Genomic DNA, 23,707 nt, shown 5'->3' with positions numbered 1-23,707 from the left:
TTTAGCGGCTTAATATAGACGCCAGAGAGAGCCCAATAACATTTCGTCGGTGTACTTCCGGTCGTATTGCAACACGCATACCGGAAGTAGACTGCCCTACTATTTTCTGCATAGTTGCCGGAGATCCAGGTAAATAACTAAGCAAATATTGAAGCAGGTTTGGGAAGCTCGCTTCGATCGAAATCAATCTCGTGAATTAGACCCCATATTGCGAGAGAATATATATATATATATATATATATATATATATATATATATATATATCGATATATGTATATGTATATATACATATGTATATATATATGCATACAGGGTGTTCTTTTTTAAGCTAAACAGATTTGTTTAAAAAAAGCCGTGAAAGTTACACTTATGCCGCTTGAGGAGGTGAGTTATAAGGCCAGGGGGACATATTATAGGGGGCTAATCGCAACGATCAGTCGACTAATTAATTAAAATTCGTTAATTAACTTTTAAATAATGAAAACAGAGATATGGTTCCAATTAGAAACTTGCTCAGTGTAATCGAAAACTACTAAATCAGTAATTTTCAGAAAGACACTGAGCGCGTGAAAAGCGTAGTAGTGCACTAAAGTTATCACTCGTGGAGCAGGTACAAAGCTAGCGGTTGCGATAAGGCGCCCGCGCGGTTTTGCCGTCTCTTATCTAGCCCCAGCCTTGTACCTGCTCCACGAGTGGTAACTTTAGTACAATACTGCGCTTCTCACGCGCCGAAGTCTTTCTGAAAATGACTGATTTAGTTTTCGATGACGGTGAGCAAGTTTTTAATTGGAACCATATTTCTGTTTTCATTATTTAAAAAGTTAATTAACGAATTTTAGTTAATTATACGACTGATCGTTAAGATTAGCCCCTTAAAATATGTCCCCCTGGCCGTATAACTCCCCTCCTCAAGCGGCATCACTGTAACTTTCATGGCTTTTTTTTAAACAAATTTGTTAAGCTTAAAAAATAACACCCTGGATATATATGGATATATACTTTTTTCGGGTCAAGTTTACTTAAAAAAAAGTGTACAGACATTTAAAATTATCTTTAGAGATCAGGTTTAGGTGTGATTCCAATGCATGCTTCTTTCTTGGGGCGAAGCGCCGAAGTATCAAAAAAGTGCCTAACCCAGGATGACCTTCACAAAGAACACGAAGCGCTCAATTATTTTACAAAAAAAACGAAAACAATTCTTGGTGGGATTTGTGTATTGTCCAAGCTGATAACAGAAAGAACGTCAAGTGTCTCTTCGAGATCAGCGCTTCTAATCCAAAACAAGTAAAACACGTTCGTGCGCACAAACCTGAATGCTTTATACTTCCAATTATTATGCATTTTTTGACTCTTGTATCAGTGCAAAGAAAAGAAAAACTAGACAAGTTCGTTTCTTATATTGTCGCGGATGAAAAACCTATACAAACTTCAAACTAAATTATAAAGACTTCATCGGCGAACTTGTGCCAGAAACAGAAGACAGACCGAGCGTCCAAAAGCAGCATCGAGCGTCCAGGTGTTCGCATGACAACTAGCAAGCGCTGGAGTCGCTGACTCGGCAGGGCCACACAGGGCCCCTCCTTCACTAGCCTCGGTATCTCGGTTCGAGCGTCGAGCTTGTCCGAGACTGACTAGGCGAGGCCTTATCGGCCTCCTTATCTTTTACACCTGGCATCCCGAACATTCGGAATCGAATGTTCGAGCGTCAGACATTTGCGGTAAGACTAAACGCGGATCTTCTAGATGTAGGCAGTAGCGTTCCTTCTCGGACATGCACGCCGCAATTTATTCACTTCCCTACGAGTTTGAAAAATATCATGGTTAAAGCGCAATACAGATATAGTATACTAACTATATAACTTCATAAAACGGAGGAAAAACACACTTAATATATATTTCTAGCGAGTTGATATGTCTGGAGTATAGTTCTAATTTAGGTTTTGTTAGTGTACCTCTTACTTAGGCGCAGTGGTCACCATGTGAATTCATTCTGGCAATTAAGGTGTGCATACTAAACGTATACGTTTAACGTACACTTAGTAAAATAAGCCTATCAATCGAATATACAGGGGGTCACAAAAAAAAATTACAAGGTCTTTTTTTCCGCGAAAATAAACTAGGCATCGCCAAACGCTCATTCTCCTCCCAAAGGTAGCGCTAGAGGTCACAACGAGATGACAAAGTTTCAGCCCGATCAGATTACTTAATCAAAAGTTATAAGTGATTTTCTGTAAATTGCAATGGGAAAATGGCGGCCGACGGAGTTTTCAAACAAATGAGGCTCTATGGCACCAGAAACCGAAAACAAGCAAAAATGGGCTCCATTTTCCCATTGGAATTTTCAGAAAATCACTTATAACTTTTCAATAAGTTATTGGATCGGGCTGACGCTTTGGCATCTGGTTGTGACCTCTGGCTCTACCTTTGGGCGGAGAATGAGCGTTCGGCGATGCCTAGCATGTTTTTGCGGTAAAAAAGGCCGTGTAAATTTTCCTTTGTGACACCCTGTACTTTGCAATGTATTTCAGGAAAGTGAGAAACTCGTACACCTTTACCCTGTTATATCTTCTCGCGTGATGGAGGAGTAGGCCACCTTATTGTGATTTTAAGTTTATTACGAATACTTTTGTTTCCTCACAGTTGGATTTCGTGTGTTCCTTGGGGTCGGGACAGCCGCATGGATTCTACTGCGGATTGGACTACGTACGCCTCAGTGATTGCTCGCGTCCTCAGGGTAGGTTATCTAGAGATCTGACTGAAGACACCTAAGACCTAAAAGACTTGGGGCGTGGGAAGTGCCGTGCATCCATTATCGCTCCGCGGCCAATGAGGGGGCAAATGCCGCCCCCTCACTGGCCGCGGAGCGGACGTGCTGTCTAGAAACAATAACAAACCCGCGAAGCCCCCCATTCCGGTTAAGCGTGTGGTGTCGCTATTGAAAGAGCGTCGCTTGTCTATCATTCCCGCCGACAAGGAAGGAGGGTTTGTGGTGTTAACAGAAGCCCAATTTCGGAGTAAGGCCCTTGAGGCCATTTCGTCAGTGTTCAATCAGCGTCGGAAGGTGTCTTTAACTAAGCTAAAGGCGGAGGGGAAACAATTGTGCAAGAGGTTAAAATTAGACAGGTTGTCACAGAGTATTGATAAAACCAAAGAGGACTGCCTACAGATGATGTTCAGTGCTAAGACGCACAAAGTTGATCGTCCGTTAAGAGTGATAGTTTGGGAGAGAGGCACATGGCAGAAATCGATCGCACTCTTTCTGCAAGATAAACTGGGAGCCATTTGTATTGACGACCTATTTTTGGTCAAAAGCTCGGATGATGTAGTAGATTTTTTAAAGACAAACGCGGACAAAGGCTTTCTAGCCTGCTCACTAGACATAAAGGATTTATACTATTCCCTACCGCACGACAAACTACTGACCTGCGTAGAGGAAAGCATCGATAAACATGGGGTGGTGGACTTTCAGAACGCAGCAGGAATAACTGTAGATGACTTTCTCGAATTGCTTACATTTTATCTAAACTCGACCTTTGTTGAATGGAACAGCGGAGTGTATATTCAGAAGTGAGGGGTGTGTATTGGGTCGTGTTTAGCTCCAGTTTTAAGCGATATATTTTTAGCCCATCATGACAAAGTTCTCTCGGAACGCCTCAATGGCTTTAATGGTAGTAAGGGTTTTAGATTCGTCGACGGTTATTTAGTTTTTCTTCACCGTGATGTTTCTCACTTTCCGTCGGTGGTGAACAGCCTTTTAACAGTTTTTAGTACCGTCCTTGATCCTCTCAAGCTTACGCACGAGGTACCTGTGGACAACGTCATACAGTTTTTAGATATCAGGCTCACACTTTCGGAGCAACATGTGTGTTGGAAATACCAACCGAGAGCAAATAAGCCCCTGCTGCCATTCAATTCATCCCATTCGAAACTTGTTAAGAGAGGAATTGTAAATTTGTGCTTTGTCAACGCCATCAGAATGTCGTGTCATCATGCGATGCCTTCAGGTCTGAAGGAGCAGTCAGAACGCTTGGTGGCTGCCGGTTTTCCGGGGACGCTCCTGGTATCGGTCGCAGAAAACGTTTTAAAGAAGCAACGAGTAGTAGCGAGTCCAGACCAGGATGGGGCCCAAAAGAAACAAAGAGTGGCGGTTGTGCCTTACATGCACAAAACGGCACACAATCTCAAAAGGATAGCAAACCGCCTAAACGCTCGGGTGGTTTCTTCTGCACCCGAAAAACTTGCCAAGTTGTGCAAAATGACGGACCCTTACCGCAAACCACCGGGTGGCTGCGTCAACAAGCATCGCAGCCCGTTTGTAGATTGCGCAGATGGCGTCGTTTATGAGATCCCGCTGACGTGCGGTAAAAAGTACGTTGGAGAGACGGGAAGATGTCTAAATGACAGATTGCACGAGCACAACCAAAAAGTGAGCGGACAGCGTGACGGTCATTTGTCGATGCACTGCCATGACTGTAGGTGCAAACCTTAATTCAATTTGTGCACTGTCATTAGAAAACATAGATATAAGACGGCAAGGGAAATTATAGAGGCCAACCTGATAAAAAACTACGGGGATCGATTTGTCAGCGTGGCGTCGATCGATTTGGCCGACAAAGAGACACAGTTCTTGCTGTCAGTGGCGTGGCTTGGGATTGGTTGAATGGCGCGATGATGCAGAGTATTTATACCCTTGATTTTCTGACGATTACACCAGTTGAAGTTAGCGCGTTGTGTTGTCTCCTTCCTACTCTTCGTCCCTGTCGTGAAGCGCTATTATGTTCTCCAAGTTTCAGTACCAACTCGCCCAAAAATCCGCATTACTCAACTTTTCTCAACCTGTAAGGGACTATAGCCCCCCGACATTATTCATCTACAGACATTCATGGTCATCGTCGACCGCTATTTTCTCATTAAAAAGGGCAAAAAATTAGTTGTCTTTTAAAAGAAATAAGCGCAAGCTCAAAAAAAAAATGGTCCGCACCGCTAGAGTTATTTTCGGGCGGACAGTAGAATGGTCGTAGGGCAATCCGTAAATAAATTTAGCAATAAAAACATCGCAAAATTTTTGTTTTTTAAATTTTGCCATCTTTATGGTCGTTGCGTTCTGAACTGTAGTACATAGCGAAGCGTTATCAGGTAACGCTAGTACATATACCTCATTACTCTCCATCCTTTTTTTCGCAGGCTCTGACAATCATGACTGCAATTTTGAGGAAGGGCTTTGCTCATGGATGAACTTAAGGTACGACTACGTCGACAGTGGCATATGGACTCTGGCCGGTGGTACCACCAAGACAACGGTTCCAAAACCTAGCAAAGACCATACTCTTGGTACCAGTGCCGGTAAGGATGTAACGGTATCTCAGTACACTCTGTTTTAGGATTTATATTTCTATAAAAAAAATGACCTCCATGCATACGCTTTAAGCTTTCGCTGCACCCTGTAGATATAGTGCTGCCGCTCGCTCTTCACCTACTGCGGCTGCTGCTGTCCGGGAAGAGGAGGAATCTGCCCCATAACCAATTATAAATCATAAAAAAAACATACGTTAATGTTTCCAATGAATCTAACACTCACTGCTAGAGTGTCGGAAATTACGTTTGGTATTATTCAAATGATGTTAGAACTTAATAACTCCTTTTAACAAAAAAGATTTCGGGCAGTAATATATGCTCTAGTTTCCGGAGCCAGAACAATAAAGTGCCTAGTTCATCATTACTGACATCTTAAAAAATACCGAATGACGCTGAAGCTTCGCCTTTAAGCCAGGAACGCGATAGCTAAGCATATGAACCCCCACTTGTTCTCACGAAGCTTCGCCTTTAAGTCTGGAAGGCGATGGCTAAGCATATAAACCCCCGCTAGTTGTCAAGCCTTCCAAGCGTGCCTGCGTGACAAAGTCGGTAGCATGTCAGGTTCGCAACCGAAGTGTTGTGGATTCGAATCCCTTCTGAGATGCTCCACATTTTTCTAGTCGTTAAGTCAAATCATTTGAGACACGATGCGACCTTTAATTCGCATTACATGTATTGTTTTAATTACGGTTATCCTACGCCTCGTGACGTCACGTTTCAGGTGAGCGTTGTTAGTTGTTTGAAATTCTCATGCGAGGTCTTGTGGCTGTGACGTCATGGACCCATCGACCGATCAGGATTATCTCGTCCACCGCCGACGCCGGCTTTTCTGCGAAACGAGTTCCTTAAAGCCATCGCTTTAAATTTGTGCATCGTCTTATTATTCCACAGCCAAAGAGATTGCATGAAAAGCCGATTATAACGGCAAAGAACCAATCCCCCATCGGAAAGCTCGAACCCCGTCATGGTCGCCGGCAGAACTGTACTGGCTGACTTCGTCATTTTGGGCTCAACTAGACGTAACCGTACTACGGCACACCAACCTCACGGTGTACAGACATGAATCGTTTTGATTTGCTTAGCTGTTTATATTGAATCCTTCAAGTGGACTACATGTTCGCCAGCTTCATTCTGAAGGTATAACACTCTTTGCCATTTCTGGTGGGATGGGAAGCAGGTAAGCCTCCGAGAGCGTGCAAAATATTTTGTGCGCTCAGAATACGTAATACTCAAACGTTTATTGCAAAACGTCTTCTTTTTCATTTTTGCGTATTCGCGTTCCCTAATAAAGAAGATACATAAAGTTGATACTCAAGCAAGAGATGGCGGATCAAGGACATCTCGTCAAGATACTCTATAAACATGACAGCTTAACAAACAAAGAACATGGCGAGTCTCAAACATATTATTATCACTTCGGGTGAACTACAACTTCGCGATTAGTCATCAAGAAACCCGAAGAGCGAATCACGAGGCAAATGAAACGAACATAATTAACCAGGCCAGGAGTTTCTTAAATTATCAGTGTCTAAGCATGCCTCATTTAAATGTCAGAAAAGGGAAGAGTGCGAAAGATGTTAAATCCCCTTAATCAGTGTATTCGTAAAAAAGTGAGTCCGCCTAAAATCTTTTGAAAGGGAGAAATGTTCTGATCACCTTTCGCTTCTTTCCAGGTTCCTACGTTTTCTACAGCTCGTTCCAGCAGATCAAGGGAGCGAAAGCCCAGCTTGTCAGCGAGGCGGTTGTTTCGGCAGGACTGGCGACAAACTGCATGGAGTTCCAGTACATTGTGGCAGGAGGCAAAGATGCAAAACTTCTCGTAAGTTGGCACTTTTAATCATTCGTGTCTTCTTAAAATATCCCTTCAAAAATTAAAAAAAAAAAAATGTTGGTTGTCGATTCTGCACAGGTGACTCAGAAGAATTTCGTTGCTGAATTTACCGAACAGAGAGAATTCTGTGGATATGAGCTTAGGCTAGGTTTCTCTGATTTTGCAGAAATTATCCTTAGATACAATTTAGAGACAATTATCCGAACGTTATCCTCAGAAACAATTTGATCAGACTCGAAGAACACCTCATAACCCCAACTTGGAGCTTTCCTTGAATGCGATAACCGAAGTGCATTACGGTGGAATGTTAGGCGTTTCGGTGTACATGTTAACGGCAAAAATAAGCAAAAAAAAAAAAAAAGAAAAACATAAAAAAGGACAATACAAAGTACACACATAATGCGCTGACTCTCAACTCATTTATTTTGAGGGAACACAAGCCACGTGAAACGCAGATTTGTGTTTAGTTAAAATAAATAATTTGAAAGTCAGCGTTTCGTGTGCATACTTCGTCTTCTTGTCCTTCGGATTTCGACGCGGTTTATTGTTACCGTTAAAAAAAAAATAACTAGCCTTCACGAAAAAAACAATCTTTATCGAGAGTTTTATTCTACAATAACTCAGAAGAGAGTAGCCAATTCACTGTTCGCGACACTGCCTCTTTTTCGTTTTTTTTTTTTCTTTTTCGAAACCACACATGTTGTTTGGTTTCTGTCTTTTATTGGTACCGCGACATTTTCCAAGTGATCGGTTCACAGCATGTTTTCTAGAGCTTGTGGAATACTCATTCTCTATACATAGCAGGACGCCTCAGAAATCAAGACGTGTTGTTGTCCTGTTTCTTTAATTTCGTAGTCTCACGTTTTACCTATGAGTAACCCAAACTAGCTCGCCTGTATCTTAACATTATCAACCCTCTCCCTTTCCTATTTTCGGATATAGGCAGCAATAAACGTCTATTTTTCGTCCAACGCCGAAAAACCCCAAATCAAAGGAAACAATTCGCAAAAATAAAACCTGAATATGAAAACAAAAAAAGACTATAAAACAAAATTTTAGTTATGACTAGTGCTCTACGTTATGGGGATTTTGTTTCTTTTCTACAATTATGTGTTTTTCGGTATCTATATTTGGTGTAAGATAGACCAAAATCGGCTTTTATCGTGCCACTTGTTTAAGAAACTAGGATATAGGCCTGGGATGCTTCCAGTTTTTAATGCATACGCGTGTGATTCAAATATGCACTTGGATAACGTCCTTGTAACGATAAGAAAACATGGGCGAGATAAGTTGAGTTGTTCCCGAAGGAAGAAGCAGCGCCTCGAAGGAACGACCTCAGCTCTGTTACGTCACGGAGCGGGGGAGGGCGAGGGGGAGGGGGGACGCGTCAGGCGCACTTCTGGTCTGGGGCTGTGGACGGACGTCACCATGCGGGACGTGCATTCCTGTGGTATTTTGAAAGAAACCGGACAAAAACCTGCCTTATCGTTAAAACACGGCGACTGATGCTCTAGCAGAAAAGTCGGGTAAAGTTTGAAGGTCAGTCTTCATGTGTTTTCTGCCAGCTCTGTTCATCCCAGGACGTTGATAGGTGCCGTGAAAAATAAAAACCGTACGCCGTCAGACCACGATTGTTTGTGTGGGACGCACTTTGGGTTAAGTTCACAATTTAATTGTGGTCGTCATATTTATTTGTTTCGTTCCAACATGAACGCGGCAAAACTTCCAAGTTGTACCGACCACCTACGGACTACGTTCAGTGCGTCTTCAAGTTCAAACGGCTGCCTGATAGTTCCAAGTGTCGTCTGCCCGTTCAAATGTTTCTGCTTGCTGTCTGCTCGCTCAAACGACAGCGGCCCGCAAACAAAGCGTTGAGACTGTAATTGCGATAATAAGTAAGTGCCGGCCTCAATGTACGTTTTAAGTTTGTGGATGGGTTGCGGTAAGGAGGCTCGGTGTTAACAGTAGAAACAAGAAAATGTTGATCATTGTTACCAGTGACCATCATCGACTTGTTATGCCTGATTCACCTGGTCTGATTCTGCTTGCGATTTTCAGTATTGACGTAGATCATCTCAGGAACGGTCCACGCTTTTGCAACGCGAGTGACGTCGGGAATCAAAATAACGAGCAGAATCTCATCATGCAAAGTAGGCTTTAGTGCCCATTCTGCTGCGACCATGCGGAATGAATCGCCGCCTGTCACATTATTCCCGCGACATTTTTTCGGTGTAACCAGCCTCGGTAGTTTCGCTGAGGTCGTTAAAGTAACAAGACATTTCCTGGAAAACGTGGAATAAACAATTATAACGCAAAAGAGTGCTCGGGCACTCACACCGACGCCGAGAACATCGCCTTCCAATGATTTTGTTTGTGGGCGACTGGAAGCTTCCTCCCACACTCCATCGCGCATGCGCGGCGCCGGTTGCGTCCGCTAGAGGCGCTCCGCTTTGTTTGTAAACATGAGTTGGTCTATAGGTAACAGGAAAGAACAATGCAAAACAAGACAAGTTCAAGTAGACGAAAGACAAACACAGCGCTGTCTCACGACTTTGTTTTCTTTCTCATCTTCAATATAAGGGAAGTAATGAAGTGGAAAACTTGTTTGACGTTCGTCTACATTTCTTTGTGCCTTTTTGGCGCTGTTTTCTCCGCTTACCAATACGCACCGAGTTGCCCACCTTCGAACTCTGTTTTTGTGTATCGGGTTAACGGATAATAAAGTTGTAGATAAAGAGTTATGTCCGTGAAGATCTGTTTTTGTTTTGTTCAACAACAGCTCCCATGCAAAGAGTGTCAGAATTCTGTTTAGAGTATGTGACCGTATTTGAGCTCACAATCTCTGCAGCATCTGTTCCGTATAGGCCTAAGAGTGTGTTTGGAGCTTTTGGAGCAATTGTATTCAAAGTGGCTTGTCTCACGAAGGCCTGGTGTTAAACTACCAATTAATTGTTTTGTTTGTTTGTTATTGTTAGCTGCTTGCTGAGCCTTCGGAATGAAGCAGGACAACTGTAGAGTATTCAAAAACTGTCTGAATTCTATTAAGCATAATTTTTTTCTTTTTTACATTCTAGGTGAAATCGACGTCACTGTTCAAAAACATCAATTATGACAAGAATCAAGACGTCATATGGGAAGCAGGAGGTGGAGAATTTGACACCTGGCTGCTTGGGCGAATTGCACTCTCGGAGAAGACTAGGGTAAGTTCTTGTTATACATGGTAACAGTTAACCTCAGATTGCTCAACTATCGGCTAGCACTGGTTGGCCCTTTTAGTAGCGCGCTGCGCCAGTCTCGGAGAGATGCCGTCATAACCGGGACTCCTTCAAAAGAAATGTTTCAAGCGATGGATCTGTCGCCTAGAGGGCACTAGTTGTGTTCCATTTCCGATGTAAGTTAAGTTGATTCGTGTGTATATCTTCTCTATCTGAGAGGTTTATCTAAACATTTAACGTCCAAGACGGTTGTCAATATTTATTTAACAAGAACACCAAGAACCAGAATATGAGACAGAAAAGTTTCTTCACAAAAAAACAAATATATAAACAAAGTAGGGGCGTGTTGCCTGCGGAAGGTTGCACGTGATTCCCATCTCGCCCCCATTTATGGAAACTTCATACAGAAAAAAAGAATCACTTCAGAACGTTGTCCAGAAAATAAATTACACCCGCGGAAAAACGGTGAACAACATAAACCAATAAAATCTTGGCTCGATGTTTGGTCATTCTGGCAAGCACGTTTAAATACGGTAACTTTAAGGGTGGCTGGTGTCCAGGAAAGGATGACCCTTAGTTTTCAAGTGCCTGGCGTGTCTGGTGGGCGGTGCTCTTAGTTCAAGTGGTGCCTAGGGCAGGATTTTTGATAAAAAACGAACAGATTACATCACACCATTGCCCTTCGTGACACTGCGCGCGCTTCCCTTCCGCACCACTCGGATACAAAGCCTTAGCGCTACCTCTTCGGGTAACCGAGAGGGGAAGCGCAATTTCCTGCCCTTTCCACTCCTCCTTCTGGGTGCAATTTCTACACCACCTGTTTCTGATCCTTTTTTTCTTGCCTTCTCCACCCTTCTCAGCTCCGCACGATTTCTCATACCTGCTTCCTGTCCCCCCGTTCCTGCGTGCTGGGTCCGTAGCTGATATAGTAGCGCACTCGGCTCCCAATGCGTTGACTGATTTTTTTTTTTTTTAATTTCAGTCAGTTTAGACAATACATTTAGTCTGCACTACCAACGTAAAAGACCAGAAGATCTGACGAGGCCTTGGTACCGCTAGATAAATGAAATATTAAAAAATACAATGAAACTCGTCGACAGCAGAGCGCACTAAAACAAGTATCGCTCTTAAATAAGGTTAAGGAATACAAAAAAATTAATACATATAATATAATTTATGTAGTACACGTTTTTATACTATAAAACAAGGAAGCATAAAAAAAGCAGATATAGCAAACTGGATAAAACCAGCAATTTCAGATCACTTTGTAACATTTGTGGGCAACAAAGTAACTTTCAGAATGCTTTTGTATGTGTTTAGTGATAAATTCGCCGTAATAAGTGTATGAAGATAACAGTGCGTATAAAATAAGCCTGGTATTCGAAATGAGAGTGTTTGTCTGCCCATGTTAGCCCTGATTTTGGGGGTATATACTTTTCATTTCGAGTCTTGGTAATGGCGGTCGGGTCTAGTGCATGCAGATGCATAGCTACGTTGTTGAAGTATATGGTCATGGAATATGTAGAGTGCAAGTTTTCAAATGTAGAGTTGTTCAAAGATCAAAATTTTATACTCCTGAGAAAACGGAGCGGTGTGTACATGAAAGCAAAGTTGTGCATTAGACCAACTGCTTTTTTTTTCTAAATGTAGACCTTTGTCACAGCTTGCCGTTTTTTCTTTCATCGTTCAGCGGTTACGGACTGACGGATTTGCACGTATCGCGCTTACGCGGCTCCCTAGGCTAGTTGGCCCTATAAAGCTACAGGTTTCAAAGCTACCGCTTTATTACCAAATAAACTGTTCGGTGACGGTTTTTTTTAATTGTTTTACCTACTTTGGCGTGTTTTCATTTAAAGTTATTTCTATAAACGGTTTTTGACGAAGCAGGTTGCGGATATTTTTACGAACTTTGAAGTTCAACTGGTTCACCAACGATTCGAAGTTTTGGCAAGATTTAAGAGATTAAATTTTGAACAATGTAGATGGTTGAGCGTATTGGTTTCTAATTTACGATAAAAAAAGAGGGACATTGAAGGCAAACGGACAAGACAGTTCTTGTCTGTCTGTCTTCAATGTCCCCCTTTCCTTATCGTAAATTTTGAACAGTTTGGCTCGCTTGCGTTTTAAAGGGAAAAAGCACTCATGTACAAACGTTTAATATAGATTATAGAAAATAATCGCCAATGAAAACGCAGCATTAAAATTGTTTTTACTATATTATTTCAATAGATGGGTACCAAGATTTTCTATTTTAGAATCTTTTGAAACGTTTACTCTCATTGGATCAACGAGGTTAATGCATCCCAATATTTGGATTGTTCCTCTTTTGAAGTACTTGAAAATATTGCAGATGGAACATGATATAATAATTAAATTATTTTGTGAGCTCGTTTCTCTTCCGCGCCAGGTGGCGTGAGCTCCGTCACAATTTCCGCGCATGCCGATAGTCGTCCAATTTTGTCGTCCAATATAGTGAGTAAGGTTTCGCTTATTTGGATTAATGTAGCCTGGCGAGTCCTTGGTAACAGTTTAAAGGAATGCAGCTTGTGGTTGGAAAAAGACAGTTAATAATTCTAAAACTATCGCACAAAACGCTTTCAGAAAATCGCCGTAAATGCATCCTTGTTGGTTTGGAAATTAGACCGCAAAGTTAACTCTAAGTTTTGCAGAGCTGTGTATTAAAAGCTATAAAAAATATCGACCTGGTCAAACTCGGACTTGGGCAGGTTCGCTACATTCTAATTTGGCTATTGCTGACCTACCATTAAGGTAACTTGCGTCGTTCTTTGTGCTCCCCATGACTATCGATGTTGATGATTGCGAAAAATGTTCCTGCAGGTTATTTTCGAGGCTGTCACTGGGACAGAACGTGGCTATATAGCTCTCGATGACATCAGGATATACGCCAACGATTCTTGTGAAACGTTTCCTAAACCCTCGCCACAGAATACTCCTGGTAAGTGTTTCGTGTGGTCTCCGTGCCCTAATATTTAAGGGATGTTAAATCATGCACAAAAAAAAAATATCCTTGGGATTTCGTGGAACCTTGGCAGCTGTGGTGTATCATAAGATTTCAAGTAAACTTTTGAGGAACTGACTGTGTTTTTAGCGTGCTTCGTCACAGACTACGTCGAAATGCGATAACGTTGCCTGTCTTTTATGAAGGGCATAATCCGGTAATTAAATTTCACCGAACATTAGAGCACATAACTATGCACAAAATGGCCACACGCGTTCAATCGACAAAAGCTGGTCATACTCAGTGTGTTATCGCTTATCTTCAGCTATCTTCGCTTTAGTTCGCTTCTTTCTTCTTCAAACCATCCTAAATGCTACCGGACATCCACTTATCGAATCATCGCCTGTGACCTGCTGACGCACGCGATAAAGAAAAGAGAGTTGTAGACAATAATGGTTGCTCAGCAAGGTTTTTCTTTCGCAGAGCGATAAAGTGTTGGGCTAAAGCTCTTGACGGCCTAGCTTAGATTTCTTCCCTCTGGAAACGTTCGGAAGTTTCCTTTTTTTTCCGTCTATTTTATTCACTTTTTTCTCTCCGGCGCACGCGTATATGTTCCGTGCTACAAATGAAATAAAAAAAGAGAGAGGACATTGCTTAAAGAAACGATATTCCATTTAGAACCTATAATGAGAAACAATTAATTTCGCACTTGCGTTGTGGCTGTTGAGCACAGTTTTAATTTTTTATTAATTGAAACCATCGCTTACTGCTACGACTAGTACCACTAATTTGCATTTCATTTTATGCCCCTAAAAGTAAGGATATCGTTCTAACTATTATAAAAAGTTCGTTAGACCTAACGCGCATGCAAAGTTTTTGTACGCTTATGCGAAGTGCTTCCCCTTATGCACGTGAGTAGATCAGTCTTGAACATATTACTTATATGATGCTCGATTGCGATTACTATTACTCTTGATTAAAAACATTAAATTAGACTACTCGATTACTTGAGAGGAAAAGAATTTGACCCTTACTCAAAAAAGCAATCGGTACTTTTCGCATTACTTCGTATTTTTTAAATCAGCTCATCTTCTTGTCGATTCGGAAAATGACCATTTCGTACTGTCCATTATCGGACTAAAATCACCAGATTACAAATTACTCATCCCTGAATTTCACCACCTTTGGTAGACCGTCTGCCTGTCGGAGAGTTTGTTCGTAGGTTCCTGCGTAGGAGGATTGTGGATACGAAAGTGCGGAATGTGGATAGGGACGGGAACGTTGTAACGGTTAGACATATGTGTATTTCTTTAAGGAGTAATTTGGTTGTTTTTGTGAATACTATATAACTAAAGTATTTAAAATAATAAAACTTTTCCCGAATTAGTGTCGGTTACAAGTAATTTAATTACCTGTTACGAGTAGCGCACAAATCGAGTATTGGTGTATGGAGCATATAATGTGCCTCTGATGGGTGTGTTTACGGCATCCTCAAAAAGTGGTCCCTCGGTTCCCGCCTAGTGAGGTCCTAGAAAAGCCATGTCGTCGCCGGTCGCAGTCCTGGCAGTGTCACAGCGTGCGACGGAGGATGGGGCAGGCGCCTGTTGCGCAGACCCGGAAAGTTCGCAATAGCTTCAGTAGTTGGGCACGACGACAACGACACTCGCGTGTTGGCTCGTTTCTTTTTTTGTTTTGTTTTTTTTTGGCGCTTGCCCAAACCGGGTAGGGTGACCACCCATCTCGCGACTCGCGGGACTCTCCCGCATTGAGGACTCGTGTCCCACGTCTCGCAAGAAATCCCCCAATCTTCAACATGTCCCGCATTTCACACTGCCGTAAAATTCACTCTGCAGCTCATGGTGCTACCGAACAATGGGGAGCGGGCAAGCGCGGAGGTTACTTGTAATCGTGTGAGTTGCATGGGTACGCCATTTTCCATCCAAGCATTGCGGAAAGTGACCGTCGTTCTTGCAGGAGGACCGATGCGCATGCGTCGTTGTGCCTCTCCTTTTGGTGGAAAAATACTGTAAGAAAAAATTGTTGGCCAAACGTTTAAATATAAATATTGCAATTATTTTCATATCGCTGCATCAATAAAAAAAATGCTGTGGATTTTTTTTAAATACTGAAGACAGCCACACAAGGCAAAAAGCCTGCAACTCCCAATGGCCGAAAAAGAACATAAGGTTAAAAATTTATCTGGGACAATGTTGATAAATGTAAGGGTTGACAGGAAGCAATAACCCGTAAAAGATTTAGAGCTTCTTTATTTCCTTTCGATGCATTGAGCTCTACAGTCGATTTTTATGTTTTCAACTTCGCCACATTTAATAACATAATTGACCTAAAAATTATGTCACTGGGAGTGAAAATCACATGAGCTTGATTGCCGCAATACAGATAGCAGGTGTATAAACAGCACAGGATATGAAATGTGTTAACAGAGCCTCGGTTCGTGGTATCCGTGTTAATAAATGTCCTCCCCCCCCCCCCCCCCCCGCCTTCCTGCCCCGCCACGTGTCCCGCATTTCGCTAACATGAATGTGGTCATCCTAAAACTTGGTGTGGGCAATGTACGCATGCGCAGGAACGACAACAACGCCACCGCATTGGTGATGACGTCAGAGAGAGTGGAGTTGGTGTATAGGTGGGATCGGAACGCTATACGCACCGGGCGGAGACACGTTCCAAGCACAGCAGTATATGCGACTCTAACTCACTATAGGTGGCGCCACTCGTTTTCCGAAATGGTGATTATAGTGAGGGTCGGAGATCCTTGCCACTGCTGAGCCTGTCTAGTGTGCTGGCTTCACTGAGCGACACAAATTATTTCTGGTAATACGCGGAAGCCAGGATGTTATGGCCGAAGGTCACCTCTTTATTTTGAAAACAAAAACATTGCTTAGCGTAATATTTACGCAAGGATCCACGTTTTAAATCTGGAGCGAAACGAAAACTAACCTCTATTTTGGAAATAAATCCTCGGTATGTGTCTTAATTTAGGATTCTTTCATAACTCAAGATGTGTCTCACATAGTAATTATTTAGTTAGAGAAGTATTTTGTGGAAACTTTATTTTGTGACATGTACATGTGGCATCCAGGCACTTCAATATATTTTAGAGATTTCAGGGTTTTTCATACACCTTGGAGGTAACATAGAATATTGTATTTGTTGAAAAATGTGTGCTGATATTTGTGGGTTCTTGCAGACTCTTCTCGCTCAGATAATTGTCATATAAAATAATTAACTGCGAGACCTTTAATGGGTTTTGGGTATTTGGTTGATTAATCGCTTTAACATTATTCCGAGCACAAGAATAACAGAGTAAATACAATCTTTACGATATCTTCACGAAACGCACAAATTAATAAACGCTGTTCTCACTACAACAACCCAAAGACGGAATCCGAGTCAGACAGCTGAAGCGTGTGTTTTTTAAAGGAACGCCTGATGCATAGGACTTTATATTGCAACCAGTGTTTGACTGTTTGTCTATCTTAATATCGATGTCAGAGTTTTTCATAAGCTAAAAAGAGAGACAAAAAATGATACCTTTCTGGAAAGATTATTATGGTTAAATGGCGTATTCTTGTGATTATTGCGTTAACTGGGGGCATACATTGCCGTGATTTGTATTATTAATTATAATAATATTAAAATCCAGATATTTTAATACGCAATTTTTCTAGCTTTAAGGCGCCTATAATCTAATTTCAAACGCGCGAACAATTATGAAAATAAAAAGTGTCCTAATTTTCTTCACCCGTGCCAAATGCACCACTTTTAATTGTTATGTTATAAAATAAAATTAGTCTAAAGTCAATCAAAACATCTTCGCTAATATGATAAATTTATGTAAAATTTCATTACTTGTGGTTAAAGCATATTTTGGTATCAAAATCGCGGCTTCTGACCATCGGCAAAAGTTACAAAGTCGGCGCAAAAATCCTTCCAGACTAAAGGCCACAAAATAAAAAAATAGTAAAAATAAAAAAAAGGAATATATATATTTTTAAATTATCAATCTTTTCATAACACCCAGTTACTTTCATTTTTACGCGCCGTCGTTTTGTCAATCTCAGCCTTTTCAGTCCGAAGGAACGCCTACCTGCTTGCACGTCTGCTCACTGCAGCATGTTGCGTTGGCGTTGGAAGCCGGCGAAACAGTTGTGAACTTTAGTATTGCGTATACGAGCGAACGCAAGCTCTCTGCGTTTGCGTTAGCGCGTGCTTGGAGCCCAAAATAGCGGTTTTATATTGGCGCAAGGCGATGCGGAGCACGCAAAACGTGGGACACGCAACTCTAACGCAAACGCACAACGCTTTCGTTTGCTTCTATGCACAATACTAAAACTCTCTGGTAAGGTACAATCCCATACCGGCTGCAGCAGTTCGCTGGGACAATGAAGGGTGTTGTTTGCGTTCGGAAATGACATTTCGCGAGCCATGAACGCGCGCATTTCCGCCGTGCCCCCTGAACAGGAGTATCGGGGGACCCTCACTAGAGTGCTTCCCGTTTTCACCGCGGGAGGGTGAGCAACGAGCTGGAGACGCGAATAAGTGCAAAACCCGACACTCTTTCTAGCGGTAGCGTTCGGACTCACCTACAGGATGGTATTTCCGCTCTATAAATTTCTGGCATGATGCCTTCAAGATACGATTTAGTAGTGAGATGTCTCTGCGGAAAGGGCGTGTGATTACTGGTGCGTCAGGACACAGCCCCTGCAGGTGACAAGGCCCTAGTGCTTGATATTCCACGTCACCTTTCGGAAGCTGGCGCAGCTCATGATTGACCACGAGCACAGCGTTAGTGATCGGCTGGAACTCACATCCAATCACTTGGGACACGCGTCCCAACCTCAAGGCTGACGGGAACTTCTGTCCAACCTGCGCCCGTGCTGACAGTAAAACCAGCATGACGACATTGTTCTATCTAAGAAGCGTTGTTGAAGGGTGTTTTCTTCAGCGTTTCTTTTCTCCTGCGCTTGCGAGTGACGTTTTCTTTTATTTGCAATATATGCCCCAACATCGCGGTCGTCTTTAAAGTTTTGTGTTAATACTCTCAGATGGTGTTTTTTTTTTTTTTTTTTAAGGTGGCAGATGTAGGATCCTATTGAGGGAGTTGCAGTCGATGTCGAGTTCACAGTTCTCCTCGCAAAATATCTAGTTTGTTTACGGGACGATTCCGAGTGTGCGAATAAAGCCGAACCTGCAATCAGGAGCCTGGTGCCTCGAACTATGCTTGGTTGAAACGTGATACAAAAAAGCGAGATGCAAAACCGTTACATCGGAAAGAACGGCATCTAGTGTTGCAGAGCTCCCTCGAGGGTGGCGCCTCGCTACCATTGGTTGGAGTAAGTCAACGTGTGACAATAACTGCAAACACCAAGAACGTTTTCGTCGGACGTTTCAGATGTGTCTCATTATATATAAACGGCTAAACGGAGGTTTAAAAAAAAAATTGGGTTTTGTGTATGTTTATACAGCCTAGAACTTGGTCTTCCTCAACGGGCGACGAGTCTCCCCAATGTAGATGAGCAATTTAGACATTGCAGTACAACCGCTAGCCTGGGGTACTTTGACGTGCATCACGGAGTAGTGATGTACGACCACACGCCGGTACGATGCTCATCCAGTTCTAAGCGGGTAGGGGCGGGGATTGAACCCAGGATCCCTGGGTTCTGCAGCGTAGACTGAGATTTACCGACCCAAAATCCTGTTTTACGGAAGCCGATGTTGTCAGGCATGACCAAAGATGCCGTTGGCAATATCTCTATACGCGCTGTTTATTCTCTCTTTTCGTAGAACTTATGCCGGCACAACGTCTTTTTTTCTGTTCCAGTGGACGAGCTCTTAAACTGTGACTTTGGAGACTGGACCTTGTGCAAGTGGGCATTTAACCCGACTGATGGCAGCGTTGCGTGGCGTTTTGGCAACCGGTATTCCCCAGAAACCAGCATCGGACCAACTGCCTTACCTGCTGGAACTAAAGGTATGAATGTTTTTAAAGCATGATATGCTTTTTAATGAATCCCCCTCCACCTCTCAACATTTTTATCCATCCATCCGTCCGTCCGTCTGTCCGTCCGTCAGCGCATTTCCCGCTAAATTTAGCGGAGAAGTTGACATTAAGTGACCTACACACCAGTTAAATTGGCTCGCTGAATGAAATTTATGTTACGTGACGCGTACATCAATTCAGTTTTCCCTCTCATTTTGGCGGAAAAATAGGGCCAATTGATGTGACGCAACGAAACCTCTACGTCAACTCAATTTCTCAGTTAAAAATGAGCGGGAAAATTGATGTCACGTGACTTGACGCGACTTACTATACAAATTTAGGTTTCCGCAAGATATAGCCGGAAAATTGATGTCAGGTGACGTTTGGAACAAGTTAGTTTACCCCGTTAAATTCGGCGGGAAAATTAATAATTATATAAAGGTTCATCACTACCCGAAACAATTAACTATATAGTGTCTCTTAAAAAAATGTAAACGATCGCTCCTCAAATTTTACATTTCTGGCGTCATATAACTAAAAAGATAAAAATCGCTGTAAATAAATAAATAGATAAATATATATATAACGGGCATGGTGGCGGGAGGCCGAAGGCGTGGGTATAAAACTGAGAAGAAAAAAACTGAGAAGAAAAAAACCCTTAGTGAAAAACAGCAACAACGGACGATTTAATCTTCGACGTTTCGGCCGGAGTCCGGCCTTCGTCATATATATATATATATATATATATATATATATATATATATATATATATATATATATATATATATATATACATGTTTAGGATTCGGAGGATATTAACCACTGAAATATCAATCGCGTCTACCTTTCCGCCAAGCACTCCGGAGAGGCAGTCGCTATACAACGTACGGAGAGAGGCGGCGAATTGCGACGCTCAAAATATGCTTGGACCTTAAAAAGCAGTTTACATTCTCGCTGAACGTAGGAGTATCACAGAGTTTTAAGTTTTACAGATGACTCTGTTTTTTTATTTTGTTTTTAGGTCTAGACATAATTTCTGCCCCGTCGTTCAAATAGCTTTCTCCGTGGATGGTAGCCATCAGCTGTCACGAATACGCATAAAAAAAAAAGTACCTAGAAAACAACTCAACTCACTGACATCACGCCGCAGTGGTGGCGCTGCTGTCTGTGCTGCGCACGCGCAAAAGTGTCACTCCTCCCGAATTAGGTTTCTGCTAACGGGGAATGCCCACACCTGGTGTGGGGAAAGCGGGCTTGTTTTGGTGAACACCACGTTTGAGTATGGTGAAACAGAGTATAGAGCATGGGACAATGAAGAGGACAAGGACTTTCAAGTGGCGCGCGCCTCGCAACGTATGCGGAGCGCAAGTTCGTCTGCATCTTGCACAGGGGTTGCGATGATGTCAAAACACCGCACTCTTATAGTCTGAGTGAAAAAAAAAAAAATAGCGCGGCTAGACGTCAAGAAATCTACCATTCAGATCTACCGACAATCCCTTCAATGAAAGCCAATCAGAGCTCGGCGTTGTTGTGACGTCAACGAAAGTCCTGCGCAGGAAGCAGACGACTTGCTGTCCACATTGGGGTATATTCACGCGACACGATACCCTCAGTTGTCCTGCGTTGCGCATGCTAAAATGTAGCCTACATTGAGCGCCCAAAAACTAACAAAAACAAAAGGGAGAGAGAAAAAAAAACGGCTAGGGTTGGGGTGGAGTGCACGTTCAACTAGAAGAATGACACATTTCTCCCAAGAATTGTACTGTAATGACTACAAGTAATGAAATTACTGATTACTTTTTAGAGTAATTTTTATAATCGTTGGAATACGTTTATTAGAAGGTAATCGCGAGAGGACTCTGATTACTTTGGGAAGTACTATTATTACATTCATCTTTACAACCTCTCCCTCCCTTCTTTAATGTCTCTCCTTTTCTCTAGACCGTTCCCACCGAGAAATCCTCGCACTACGTCTCTGACACGAGGATGATCTAACGAAAATTGGTGTATATAGAAAATAACTGGTTTGTAATTCGGGTACCCTAATCCAATAAGGGAGAGTGCCAAAAAATATATTTTCAAACCGGCAGAAAAATTTGCGTTTCTGGAAATGTACAAGTAATCGGAGAAATACAGGTAGCTTTGATGAGTATTGGTCATTTACTTTTCTTCTCGAGTAATCTAGAGATCAACTGAATACTTTTTAACAGATTGTAATTGTAATTGATCCCTCTTTTGGATATCGTGTAAGAGACAGGATTGCCTTCCAATCGATATACTTTTTTGGTAGTGCGAGCAAAGAAATGCGAGCTGTATACGTAACTAAAAGACGCTTGACGTGGGCTGTCGTGGTAATACTTATTGTGCTAGGATTAGTTTTTCAGAGACTTTATCAACTACAGCAGCCATCTCATTGGCCACTGAGCGATAAGATGATCGGGCATGGCCGCACTCTGTGTTTTGTAACTCGTGAATGGCGGTGGTTTCAGGATCTCGCTGCGAACAACGACCAACGATAGAGCTCAACGCAACAAATGTTAGCATAACTCGGTGCCAAAATGGCACCGAGTTATGCTAACGTATTTGTGGGAATGCTAGAATCAAAATTTCTAGCTGACAACCCTTTCCAACCACTTGTTTACAAAAGATTTATTGACGACATTTTTATTATCTGGACACATGGCGAAGATGAGTTGCGTTATTTTATAAACAAGTACAATCAAGCTCACCCTACCATCAAGTTCACCCCCCGTCTACTCTAGTACCAGTGTCAAGTTCCTGGACGTCACTGTGACGATAGACAATGGCAAACTGACAACAAAACTGTACCGCAAACCATCAGACCGACAGCAGTACCTTCACTATAGGAGCGACCACCCACGTCATTGCAAAAATAGCATACCTTATAGCCAAGCCTATCGCTTTAAACGTATATGAGCGAAAAAGGATGACTTTGATATAAACGCAGAAAAACTAAGAACCGTACTCAGGCATCAGAAATATCCCCCCCCCCCCCCCCCCCCCGCGTGATTGACGACGCAATTAAGAAAGCTTCCGAATTGAACCGCGCTGATCTCTTGGAGAACCGCACAAAGCAACGTGACACACAAAGCACTAACCTATGCCTCACATATAGCAGCAATTATCCTCAAGTGAATAACATCTTGAGACGACATTATAATATCCTCGAACAAAGTGAACGTCCTAAGCGGGCGTTTCCATCAGCACCTGGCGTAATTTATCGACGATCGCGCAACCTCAAAGATACCCTAGTGAAATCCGAACTAAATGTGTCACAGTCTAATAATGGATGCAAACCCTGAATGAAAACTAAATGTCTAATATGCAAACAAATGCGAGAAACCAGCACAGCCAGCAGCACCGGTTCGCAATTCAATATCAAGATCCGAAGTCAGCTCTCGTGCGATTCATCAAACGTTATTTACCTGCTTCAGTGTAGCGTATGCGACATGCAATACGTAGGACAAACCGAAACAGCTTTTAGATTGCGCTTTAGCAACCATAGGGCGCACGCAGTATCTCTCCCAAATCTTCCTCTGTCAAAACATGTGTGCCTGCCAAAACACTCCTTCAATAAACTAACGGTTACGCTCTTAGAGACAGGATTCAAGTCAAACCGAGAACGTGAACAACGCGAGTCCTATCTTATTTATCGTTTCAACACAATTGAAAAAGGCATAAACGAAAGCCCCGGAACGCTCGCATCAATCGAATTGCTATCAAAACCGAGACAATAAGTGCCAGGCGTAATAGAGTGTTGAACACAAACTTCTACAGACTCTATTATATAGTGGTGCCGTACTTGAGGCTAGAAACAGGGTATAACCAGTGTCCGTGTCTCTCACCCCCCCCCCCCTCCCCTCTTTTTAAGTTCTGTATTCTGGCCCATTCCAAGAGCTTCCGTTCGCTAACTCCTCATATCGCGTTGAGAACAATATTTAGGTCATGCATTGTTACCACTTTCTACGGTAGTACTGTCGACTTATACGCCCTTTGTATGTTTATCTGGTGAAACCCTCGTCATCTTGTCCGGTATAGTTGCTTCTCTCCCCCCCCCCCCCCCACCCCTTTTTTTTTATATTGTCCCCCATGCTTGGTTATGCTTTCTCGTGACCTCCAAATGTTGTCCCTTCCCCTCCCCCTCTCTCTTCTTTAAGGATTTGGATAAAACGCGTCACACATGAACTGTGTTGCCATTCCTGATGAAGGCAAGACTCTTGCTGAAACGTTGAAATAAACCTTCCGTGTTTTTGTTTCTCTGACTTGGGATTTTCAACCTTATATATATATATAATATATATATATATATATATATATATATA

At 42.4% G+C, this 23,707-nt stretch overlaps 1 protein-coding gene across 1 annotated transcript in view; it reads left to right on the top strand.

The window, feature by feature from the left end:
* The window catches only part of LOC8039626 (MAM and LDL-receptor class A domain-containing protein 2), a 297,389-nt gene that overhangs the window by 42,857 nt on the left and 230,825 nt on the right, over positions 1 to 23,707 (top strand). The window contains exons 8-13 of the mRNA XM_040210496.1: positions 2,641 to 2,734; positions 5,185 to 5,343; positions 7,029 to 7,174; positions 10,261 to 10,386; positions 13,240 to 13,357; positions 19,206 to 19,355. Coding sequence (XP_040066430.1) covers positions 2,641 to 2,734; positions 5,185 to 5,343; positions 7,029 to 7,174; positions 10,261 to 10,386; positions 13,240 to 13,357; positions 19,206 to 19,355 — 793 coding nt within the window. The remainder of the gene's footprint in view (positions 1 to 2,640; positions 2,735 to 5,184; positions 5,344 to 7,028; positions 7,175 to 10,260; positions 10,387 to 13,239; positions 13,358 to 19,205; positions 19,356 to 23,707) is intronic.

This window comes from Ixodes scapularis, unplaced genomic scaffold (genome assembly GCF_016920785.2).
Source record: "Ixodes scapularis isolate PalLabHiFi unplaced genomic scaffold, ASM1692078v2 PGA_scaffold6__148_contigs__length_123643588, whole genome shotgun sequence".
Lineage (NCBI taxonomy): Eukaryota > Metazoa > Arthropoda > Arachnida > Ixodida > Ixodidae > Ixodes > Ixodes scapularis.
The sequence above is the reverse complement of the archived record's forward strand: the minus strand, read 5'-3'. Positions and strand labels throughout refer to the sequence as shown.